This window comes from Poecilia reticulata, linkage group LG14 (assembly GCF_000633615.1).
Source record: "Poecilia reticulata strain Guanapo linkage group LG14, Guppy_female_1.0+MT, whole genome shotgun sequence".
Taxonomy (NCBI): domain Eukaryota; kingdom Metazoa; phylum Chordata; class Actinopteri; order Cyprinodontiformes; family Poeciliidae; genus Poecilia; species Poecilia reticulata.
Genome location: NC_024344.1, coordinates 13,157,677 through 13,169,407, shown reverse-complemented (window position 1 = coordinate 13,169,407; position 11,731 = coordinate 13,157,677). Strand labels below are relative to the sequence as shown.

The following is an 11,731-nucleotide window of genomic DNA, read 5'->3' as shown; positions in this document are numbered from 1 at the left end:
GAATAACCCGTAAAATCAAAGCAAAGTTTCATTTTCCACATTACAGCTGAACATATTCCTGTTTAAGGACGTGGTATCGTTTTGTGTTGCAAGTTTTATGGAGCTACCGTTTTTCCCTGCAGTGTTGCCCCAGATAAAGGTTATTAAAGAAGAAGACTGACATTTTGGAGYGTTCACTCATCCATATAAATGCTCAGAGTTAGATAAAAAGAACCGCTCCTTCATGTGTGTGTAATGCTTGATTAAGCTGGTAGCTTGGCTTCAAGATCGAAAACTTATCGTGGCAACTCTGGCCATTAATCYAAGAAATTAATAAAACCCAATTTGTAAAGTTTCATGCTTTCTTTACTTATTTGTATCAGATTAGTGATGTTTTTTCTTGGATATGTATCTACTAAATATGCAAGAATTTTTTATTTGCTTCTTTTAAATAAATGAAGCATTACAATATTTTCAATTAAAGATGTGTTTACCCAAACACCTCTTAGAATCTAGGATTCAGGTTGCTGAAATTTGTTGAATATACATATATGTGTATACATATATTTTTTGTTCTTTTCTTTTCTCCCAGATTTGCAGCAGAGATTACCTCATGTCAGGTCCTGTTTTACATCGCCTTCTGATTACTGCAGTGCTGCCACTCACCTGCAGCACTGGATACAGTAGGCCAGTTCTGCACCAGCATCCCTTGGGCACCCTGCATCACCGAAGACTCCTCCATGTGGACAGAACTAGAAGACAGATCAAACATCCAAACAATCATTTGGCAAATTAGATCTTGTGTGTGTGTGTGTGTGTGTGTGTGTGTGTGTGTGTGTGTGTGTGTGCGTGTGTGTGTGTGTGTTTATTTCAGAAATGAATTCAGACAATGACTTTAATTTTCTAAACAGATAGATTACAGATAGATTACATACAGTGATATATTCCAAAAGGTAATTGAGAAAACTCAACAGTTTCTTAGATAATAAGAACATCCCATGATATGGTTAAAAAAGGACTTTAAATACATAAATGTGTGGCTAGGGGAAAAAGTAAGACTCATGTGCAACACTGCATAGTATATCCACTCGGTTCTTGGTCAGGAATCATTTTTGCATGAGTTACTGCATCAAGGCAGAATAGAAGAGATCAGCTGGTGGCGTTCAGGAAGCCCAGGTTGTTTATTAGGCTGGTGTCTATTATCGCCCTCTTTAGTGTGAGCCATAGATTCTCTATGGTGTTTAGGTCGATGCTGGMTAGTCAGGCACAGTGACATCATGAACATTATACTAGATATTGGTCATTTCAGCAGCACTGTGGACAGGTGCCAAGTCGGATTGCTGRAAAACCGAATCAGCATTTCCAAAAAGCCRGTCAGTAGAAACAAGTTAGCCTGTCCGTYGCCTTCCTGTGTAATTYGGCTTGAAACTAATTCTCGCTTCCAGCACGGTCTGCTTTCTTGCTTTGACTCGGATTGTCTCTGGTCGATCTTTGACTGAGCCAATCGGCGAACGGAAAGAGAAGTTGCGAACTAATGACGTTGATTTTCTGCGCTGTTGTAGAGAACAGTCAGCCTGCAGGTAAAGCAACGGGAGCGGAGGAAGCRAAGGAAGTTGTTCAGTTGGTGTTCGCCACGCTTCCAAATATTGAATTGACATCAACAGCCACATCCTTCTAATCGGCACKTCTCTCTTCGCAGTGAGGGACGGTTGTTTACAGCATAGGCAAACGTTAGCAAKTGGGTAAAATTTAAAACCTCGATCAATGTCCACGCCTCCAGGAAACAATCCGTTTCTCACAACAGCTGGGAACCCAGACCCAATATGAAGCAAATTGTAGGACAAGGGTCTGGTTTTTACCAGGCTGGAAAGAAGAAGGACATGCTAGAATTTTCTGGTAGATGCCAACGTTGACTCCAGCCATGATAAAACACAGTGAACCATAACAATTAGATGACGTCACGCCTCCAAATCATCAATGACTGTGGAAAGTTCTTAACAAGCTGAAGTAAACTCTTATTCTATGCCTGTGCAGTCTTCCTCCAGATTCTGGCACCTTAGTTTTTTTTTTTCCACCTAATTTATACTTTTACCTCCAAAATATCTGGCTAAGGAGTGGCTCATTCAAGGAAAGCAAGTTGAAGTCAGTGTCCTGGAGGCTGGACTGCAGGGATTCACTTTGAACAGTTTGTTTGTTTCAGTAACTCACAAAGTGAAACAAATGAGCTAACTTAATTAAACACAAATWGATTTTTTAAGGTCGTCTTCTACGCATGATTATTTTCTCTACGCAACAATTCTGATTAGAATATTACATAAAAATGAACAAAAAAACAATCTATTAATCTGGGCATAATGAAAAGCATGCTTAAGCCTGCTGAAAGATTGCAATTTTCAAAAGATACTTTTAATCTGAAAAACAGGACTCRCTGGGATATTGAAATTTTATGAGAAACTGAGTTACTGGTTTTCATCACTCGGCAGCAAACAATCTTTAAAACATTCCACGCTGTGTGTGATTAATCTATATAATACACGACTTGTCTTTGAGTCAAATGAATTACATAAATCAGCTCTTTAATGATATTTTAATTTACTGGGAAATTGTTGTATTTTTGTCAGCTTAGGTTTTTCTTCCCTTCTGGCTCTGTGTTACACAAATAGAAAGCTTTTCMTCTGAGCATTTAATGCTTATATTAGCACCCAGTTCTACACATTTCCATTAGAACAGCGGGGTGCACTAATGGAAAGAAGCAGATAAAAGTCAAACYGCTGTTGATGCTTGCTAAAACAGATTTGCTAGGGAGTTTGCGAAAGCTCCAGCRAAAGCACTTAAACTTTTAACTCMATTCTCAGAACATTTGTTTTTCACTAAGACTGTCCAATATAGAAGTTGAACATTTTCTTTTGACAGCATCAAATAAAAAGTGCATTTATTGATTATCTTATATGCGGCCAGTCTATGTACCAATTGAGTGAGGCCTGCAAAGTGACCGGTCAATATAATTCTTGTATAATTTTGTGTTTTTGGGGTTTTGTTTTGTCCCCCTCCCCCCGAATTTATCATATTACTATCAGGGCTGACTTTGAGGCTCAAAGCACTAACAATTCTACCGCTGTAAAAATAGAAAAGCACTTCTGAAGAATCAATTTCACTGTTTAACGACAGRCTTTAAGTGGGTGGAAATGTCTTAAATAGCTTCCTAAGTTGACAGGCAATGACTTCTCTGCAGTCAGTAGTGATGTCTTTTCTACTTGGCATTGTGTTAACATACAGTAAAGTGCTTCAGACTAGTTAATTATTGTAAGTCCTGCTTGTACAGAACTGGTCACACTTGCTAATAATCAATAGCATCCTCAGCCACTATTGATCTTCTTATAACCTACGGAAAAAGGCAAATGGTTACTTGTTTTTTTTTAAACTCCCTGATTATCTATTTATTAGACGTTGCTACTGTTTGATAAATAAYACCATCTGTTTTGTGTTTTCTATTTTAGAACCTGATAAAGTGAATGTGTTCTCACAGGTAAAACTCTAACAATAACTTTATGTTAAAATTAAAACAACGTACCTACAGGTACATCACCMAAAGAAGAAAWGAAAATGTGTGTTTGTTTTTTGTTGTCTCTCAGATTTGTGACACCTACAGTGAAATATTTCAAGCCTCTAYTTCTCGTCATGTTGATGATTATGAACTCCATGCAGAAAGACGCCCAGGACGTTTTTGCCGGAAGGTAACGGTGCTAACAACTGTGCCACCATGAAGTCAGATTATTTTACTCCTCARACAGCAAATCTAATTTTTTCGTTAGAGTTTCTTGTTGAGTACATTTGTTTATTAATTTATCTAAAATGGACAATCAGCACAGCGAGTTGTGTAGCTTCAGCTACCACTATGCMAAACCTAAACCCATTGTGTGTATATACACTGCTATGTATGCACAAATAAAATAATCAACCATATGAAAGTGTTGAATGGGTGCATACTGACAGGTGTGACCGTTGGTCAGTAACGTTGGAGCCACCATGCAGAGTGCAGAGTGACACGTCCGCGCCAGTGTTGGGGTTAAAGGTTAATGCGAGCCACGTCTGCGTCTGCGTACGTTACAAGCGTTGTCATTTGAAGAGATGGCAGCGGCAAATTGCAGAGATGATTTATGTTAATCCATGTCGTGTTTCTGCGGCTCGATGGCAGCGTCCGCGTTCTGATCTCCTGCTCGCCATAAAAAATTAACACTAATAGCCAATTAAGTCAACCTTAGATGGAGCAGATGATGGGACAAGCGAGCGGTAAGCACAGACAGCATGAAATTAGGAGAATTTTGCACAAAGCGTGGGGATGGTGGAAGGGAGACTCATTAGTTCCTGATGTTCCAGCTGTCCTCGTTTCCAAATGGAGAAGCTCTTAATTTCATGTTGCTGTGGAACTTTAACCATTTTAAAATTCGACTCCGGTTGTTTTAATGTTTCGATGTTTTCTTTTTTTTTTTTTTGAAGACTGAACTAGTTCTAGTAAAAAAAAATGGAGCCAGGAGTCTTTATCCAGTCCTGTTTTAATGCAATTTTCATATTCCCGCTTGTTATTGTGTGTGGAATATGTATTTAATTTAGTAATTAGGACTTATGAGAACTTAATAGAAGACATAGTTCACATAAGTTCAAACTGCCCCCTGAGAGATGCACACATATGCATGGAGGGGAGGCTTTAAAGCTGAAACTGATGCATGTGTGCATCTCATAATCTGAGAAAGGTCATCGTCAGCTCGTTTTGTCCTTCATGCTTCCTGCGTAAAGACTGAAAGGGGCGGTGGGAGGGGGAGCGACACTCTGAATGTTGATGACCTATATAGTACTACACTGCAGAGGAAGATGGTTACTGGATCCACAGTCGGAGCTGCTCAGACTTTTTTCCTCTCCAACGGAYGAGGACAGAGGTTCAAACAAACTCTGAGGCGTACCCAGAAACGGTTACTGAAAGTGAGGAGGGGCGGGGGGGTTGAGCAGCAAAATGATGCCGCTGTGCCTTTGTTTCAATTTGAGCAGGAACGTGTCCAAAACGAATCTAGCTTCAAAAGTAGAATACCTATATTGGTTGGTTAAACCTAGGTGAATCAACAAAAGCGATAAACTATTATTGGTAGATTGTTGTGGCACCATGCAGTTACTTATACCACTGAGATACTAAGGCTTTTCTGACTTATAGTTCAGTTTTGTGGGAAAACACAATATGAAAATAATGCTCTGACATTGCCTTACTATGCATGTGACACTGTCACATAGAACTCAATCATCAGATAAGACACTCAGCAGCAAAGTTCAACTACATGAARGTCCTTTGTGTCATTCCTACAGAAACGATGCAACTGTAACCCAAATATCACAGCAATAGCCCGATAAAAATATCACTTAATATCATGGTTAGATGGCTSCGTTGATGGAGATTCCTTCAGACAGACAGCACAACCTACTTTCTGRTTAGTTGGTTGCAATCAAGTAATAAATACATGACCRTTTCGGGGTTTTAAAATGTAATAAATGTGCCTGTTTTGATGCAAAAGAACACTGTGAATTCCACACCCCTGATCCCAATAGTGARGCAMCGTTCAGAACCGAAGCGAATTAAAAACAATGTGATGTGACAGGCCTGGATAGTCTTTTTTCTTCCATTTAGGACTGAGATGACRAGATAGGAAACTCCTTTTGGATGTTTTCTTYTTCTAAAAAACAAACTTTCAGCGGTCAACGGCCTYGCACCTTTTCATATATCAATTTCATACCTCTACCTACGTAATGCTAATTTGTTCCTTTCAACTTCCATTGTGTACGTCCATGKAGAGCATTTTGTTCAGTTCATTTTTTCTTTGCAGCTTAGTGTYGCCATAAATTACAGGGATAAATAGAAAATTTAAAAATGATGTATAGTTTGATTTAACCATGCATTTTAGCTTTCTGAATAGTTTTTGTTCCCTTTACAATGTTATTATTAATTTATTCATTATTTAGGCCCGTTGACTCATGAATTACGAGAGGTTAAGCCCTCTGATCCGACCCTTCAGCTCTAAGCGGGCTTCTGCTGCAGAAATTATTTGCACACAGCCACATTTTTTTGATTTTTTTACAATAAACTATAAGCATATTCTGAAAAATTACTTCCATCTATTGGCTAYAAAAGTGGGCATAAAACATTCTCCTGGCGATAATGAATTGCTTTTGACTATGTAGTTAATTTTCCATGCTTTTGTACAAATAGTTTGAGTAATTTCCYACTTCAATTCCCAACAGCTTAACCCCAAATTTAGTGTTTCAGCAGAACCAAACACACTCTGCTCTGCATAGGTCATTTCTGAGTTCATAACTTGATTTATTCATTCAGTGCTTGAAGTACAAGGGGCCTCCATCATTTAATAATGTGTCTGATGTTCTGTTCCTTATTGGCTTCGCTGCATTACCTCCCCATTGGGCTCTGCTTTGATTTCTTCTGTGGATGCAACGCTGCGTGTTGCTTCTTCAAAAGTAGCTTGTGGTAATAATATAGTGATATTGTTGATATTATCTTTTGCCATTAAGTGTGCTCAGTTAAATGAGTATTTCATATAGATCAATGTCAGCGTTAAACTCTACTGGGTTGTTGTGCTTCATCAATAAATATCCCATGTTATGGTGACGCCACCGGCACATTTTTGCAATGGTGCCTTCAGTTTGCACACTTTTTTCTGCCACATACAACACTTTGCGTGTTGATCAAAAAGTTACAATTTTTTTTTTGCATCTGACCAGAGCTTCTTCCTTGACATGCTTGCCTCGTCCGCTAACTGGCTGGTGGCAGACTGGAAACAGCTCTTCTTTCATTTTTGTTGGTTCCACGTTATATTGATTTTTCTATAAAGCTTTTTATAATAAGCCACTTTTTTTATATAAAGTGTCTGGAAGTATAATTACTTGCCGTGTTAACCAGTTCTTTCACTTGAGCTCTGGATCACTGAAGTTCCTCAAAAGTAACCATGCTCCTACTGGTTGTTTTCTTATGCTCACCTGGCCTGGCCTTGATGGCAACCATTTTGTTTGGTTTGAAACCATGTCTCATGATAAAGCTTTGGATATTTTTTTATAACATAAAATATAACAAGCTTTAAACTTTATCCTTGACCTATCTGCTATGTCCTTGAGACATGTGAAAATGTTCAAGAGCAAAATACTCTGTAAGCCTTCACTAAAGTAGAACCTGAAGCTAAAAGGACTGCAAATGTTGTTGCATTTATTTTTTGCACTTTACCTCAAAATTGCCAGTTCTGAGAGAGGTTCCTGCCTTTTTATTCCTAATAAAGGAATGCAATAATCATCTTTAATGCATCAATCTGGCATCTAAAGACCAATTGTTCTACAGTGCCAAACATTGCATCCTGCATACATTTCTTGGTTTTATATTTACAAACTAGAATCCATGTCACTATCGCTGAACGTCTTTTGAGACAATGTTCAGAATGCATTCATAAGTTCACTTGCACAAACTATGCACTTGCATAATAATGGGGCTATGATAAAAATCTCAAAATAGGCATAACAGCTGAAGAGAACATAAAAAGTTGGAAAAAAATGCTTACCTCTGCACCCCTGCTCTCAAAGATGCAGAGTATCGCCAGTCAGCATTCGGGGCCTTTGGCTGAGAGATCGAGAGAAAGAGGGGAAGAGAAGAGAAGCAAAAAATGGAAAGAACACACAGAAAGAGAGAGAGAGAGAGACAGGGAGGGTTGAGAGTGAGTTTAATTTGATCTCATACTGCGCACAGGCAGGCTGGGCCATGGCTTCATCAATTATTTACGATGCACATCCCAGGTCAGGATGTGGTAGGAGGCTGTACTTGTGTCCACACACATGCACACGCTTTAGCATACATACGCACATATTTTAAACATGTTTGCCACTCAAAGCCAATATGACATGCTTTTTTGACAGACCGTTACTTAATCTTGTTCAAATGTGAAAGCTGGAAGGGTTTGGCCGTGTCCCTGAATGCTCATGTGTTTTATTACACTGATTTGTGTGTGGGTTTATGTGTAACTCGAGTTAAWATGTCTGCTGTTCTGAAAGCTGGAAGATCCCAGAAGATGTCCCGTGCAGTTAAGACCAAGACTGCAAGAAACTTTATTGCCAAAACAGTTCAATTCCRCGACATTATTGGGTAATATTCCAATACCGGTTTGCTATGCTTGGCAGAGGTGGCATGTAGTTTACGTGTTGGTCAATGAAGGGAATTTATTGGTTCATCTCGCCCATTTAGAYCTAATAAACAACTTACTGGTTTCATTACATGAGAATTACGGATGTGAAAAAGGGCTAAGTGGAAATTTGGGGCAATTTCAACAAAAGTCTAWCTTACAATCAGTCGGACCAGATATTTTGGTAAAATTAAAATGCTAAGGACAGTTTTATTAGAAATCTGGTGAATGGATGTGACTCAGTTCAATTCAGATGGACTCTCTTGTTCAGGGCTCTGCTAAACCTTTTAAATATAATGGATTCTAACATCCCACGTCTGTACAAATCAGGTAAAACTCTATGAAGCGTGATCAGGGTGTTTAACTCTACTACACAATAACTGTGTCTTTTACCCTCTGGCAAGCTGTCACACTCAGAAATGGTTGAGACACTAATAAAAGGCAAAACATTGTTGTTGTTTTTTTCTGAAGGTGTAGATTTTATGTCAATCTCAAAGTCTGAAGGACAAATCTCTGAATCATCAGGAAAAACACTGGTCCCTTGCAAAGCATCAGGAGTGACACTAATGCACAATGAGTGCTGAGCTCGGCATGGCTGTGTGACTGCACATTGCAAAGTGGGAGGTGAATGAAAGCAGTGAAGTCTACGGGGAAGGATCAAACTTGACATAAAGGAATGACATCTTATTGGTGAAGAACACAGAGCCATTGAATGTAGTCATACTGCCCTCACAAAACCTTTCCTGTTTTCATTKAGCAGCGACATGGAAACGCAGAACACAAACCTAATATGTACAATTACATTTAGTATAATATAAACTGACCCACCTCTGGGCATATCTGAAGTGAGGCGTCAGGCATACTCAGTCTCCTTACAAATCCACTTCCACTAGTGAAGAAACGGTCAGCGCCACTACCCCAGGTGCCGCTGATAGGCCGGCCCGTGTTGTAGAACATGAAGGTGTCGCTGCCAGAGGTGGCGGTCAAGCAGGTCTTGTAGCAGTACGTTTTTGTCAGGGAACCATTCCCACGCACCTCGATGTAATGAGGTTCCACTTTGAGGTCTCTTCGAAGCACAACGTTGTTATTAGGCTGTCCCGGGGCCCCTSCACCTGCTCCCCCRCCTGCACTGACACTGCTGCTCCCGCCATCTGGAGGAGGCTTCTGTGACCCACAGCAAGGGGAGCATGAACCTGGCTGTGAGCAGTAGGCATGGCAKCGGACAATGGCGAGCACCACCACAGTGACCAGGAATACAAACGTTGTGGCASTCAAAGCCACAATAAGGTACAGAGTCACATTTGACAKAAACCATGTGGTATGAGGTCGCATGACTTTCTTGGTATCAGGTGCCACTTTCGGTGCCACCTCCATGACTGCCACGTTGATGGTGGCCGTAGAGGAGAGAATTGGCTCACCGTGGTCTTTCACCACAACTGTTAGAGCAAAAGAAGTGGAGTTGTCCTCYAGGATCCTTCGAGTGGTCCGGATCTCTCCGGTGTGCTCGTGCACTTTGAAAAGGTCCAGGTCAGTGGCAGTCTCCAGCACGTAGACCAGCCAAGCGTTTGGACCAGCATCTGCGTCATATGCCACCACTTTTGTCACTAAGGCACCAGGCTCTGCATTCTTTTGTACCGTCTCTAGGGAGCGTGTYCCATTGCCAGGAGGACTGACTATCAGTGGAGCATGGTCATTCTGATCCATTATATAGATGTAGACGGTAGCAACTCTGCTGAGCGGAGGAATGCCCCCATCCTGGGCTTTGACCTGGAAATGAAACTCTCTCAGTGACTCATAGTCGAAGGCTCGCAGGGCATAAGCCTCCCCTGTATCGGCCTTCACAGACACATATGAGGTGACAGGAATGCCGTGGTTGTTGTCATTGAGCACTGTGTAGGTGATGCGTGCGTTCTCCTTGATGTCCGCATCTTGAGCTTTCACAGTACACAAAGAGGCCCCGTGGGCATTGTTCTCARTCACATATACTGTGTATGAAGTCTGCTCAAAGCGTGGCGGGTTGTCATTAACGTCCGCCACATCCACCTGTATGGTCTTCTGGGAAGATAAGGGAGGGTTTCCTCCGTCYGTGGCACTCAGAGTGACATTGTAGGCATCAGTGGTCTCGCGGTCCAGGAAAGCTGAGGTAACCAGGGTGTAGTAGTTTCTGAATGACTTGATCTTGAATGGAAGGCCTGCTGGGATCTCTAAGGTAACCTGCTTGTTAGTGCCGGAGTCTCGATCAGTGACACTAATRAGGGCCACTACTGTGTCTGCACGGGCRTCCTCCCTCACAGGGCTCGAGAGAGATGACAGCACTATCTGAGGGACATTGTCATTCACATCCACAACCTCTACAACCACCTTACAGTGGGCTGCAACTGCACCTGGGCCCTTATCCATTGCCTGGATGTACATCTCATAAGAGTTGGTCTCCTCATAGTCGACGTTGCTCCTCACTCTTATTTCACCTGTATTGGTGTCCATGCTGAACATCTGTCTGACTCTCTCTGGAGTGTAGCTGCTGAAAGAGTAATAAACYTCTCCATTTGTGCCTTCATCCAAGTCAGTCGCGTTCAGTTTTATCACCAGGGTATCTTTGGGGGAGTTTTCTAACAGTTTCACCTTGTACACCGAGTTGTCGAACACCGGAACGTTGTCGTTTGAGTCCAGGACCCGGATGTTGATTTTGGCCATCCCTGTTTTTTCAGGTATTCCGCCATCTACAGCACTTAGAATTAACTGGTGGTAAGGCGTCTGCTCGCGATCAAGGGGCTTTTTGAGCACTAGCTCTATGTGCTTTGTGTTGATTGAAGGTTTGTTTGACACCAGCGCGAAATTCTCGTTTGTGCTGAGCTGATACATGCGGACAGAATTGGACCCAATATCTGRATCTTGAGCGTTTTCAATTGGGTAACGGGAACCTGGCATAGCCGATTCTGTTATTTCCAGTTGATACTCGTCTCTGGGGAACTGCGGCGCATTGTCATTTGCATCCACAATCTCCACCTCGACGTGGTGCACCTCTGTGGGGTTTTCTACCATCACCTCCAGATTAATGAGGCAGGTGCTAGACAAATCACACAGCGCCTCTCTGTCGATCCTGTCATTGACGAGCAGTTTCCCATTTTTGGGATTGACAATCACGTAGCGCTTCCCGCTGCTGGAGGTTAACTTGATTTTTCGGGTGGAGAGCCTTCGAATATCCAGCCCCAAATCGTGCGCCAGATCACCTACCAGAGCTCCGTTTTCCAGTTCTTCTGTGATCGAATACCGCAGCTGTCCAAACCCAAGGCCACAAAATAAGGAGAACAGCACGAAATAATAAAAAGGCACATTCCTCCCTGTCCAGTTGCATGTCCCCGTCACAGCCATGGCAAGCTCACAGGATCCGCAGACGGATTAAACGCACCCTTCCGCCTTTTTTGCTTGCAGTATCTCGCATCCCAGCACCTCATGAAGGTGGGTTAATTGGTCTCCCGGTGAATGAAACAGGAGCGGCTCATCCATCGCGTTGCCCAGCTGAAATCAATGCTCCA

General features: G+C 41.7%; 1 protein-coding gene across 2 annotated transcripts in view; it reads right to left on the bottom strand.

The window, feature by feature from the left end:
• The window catches only part of LOC103475873 (protocadherin alpha-C2-like), a 23,958-nt gene extending 12,233 nt beyond the window's left edge, over positions 1-11,725 (bottom strand). Inside the window, exons 1-3 of one of the 2 annotated variants that reach the window (XM_008427809.2) lie at positions 9,024-11,725; positions 7,581-7,639; positions 646-731 (exon numbers count right to left, since the gene is read on the bottom strand). In XM_008427809.2, coding sequence (XP_008426031.1) covers positions 646-731; positions 7,581-7,639; positions 9,024-11,567 — 2,689 coding nt within the window. In that variant the 5' untranslated portion in view covers positions 11,568-11,725. Of the gene's footprint in view, positions 1-589; positions 732-7,580; positions 7,640-9,023 lie in introns of both variants that reach the window. The other variant, XM_008427810.1, reaches the window with a different exon arrangement.
• Positions 11,726-11,731: the final 6 nt, after the last annotated feature.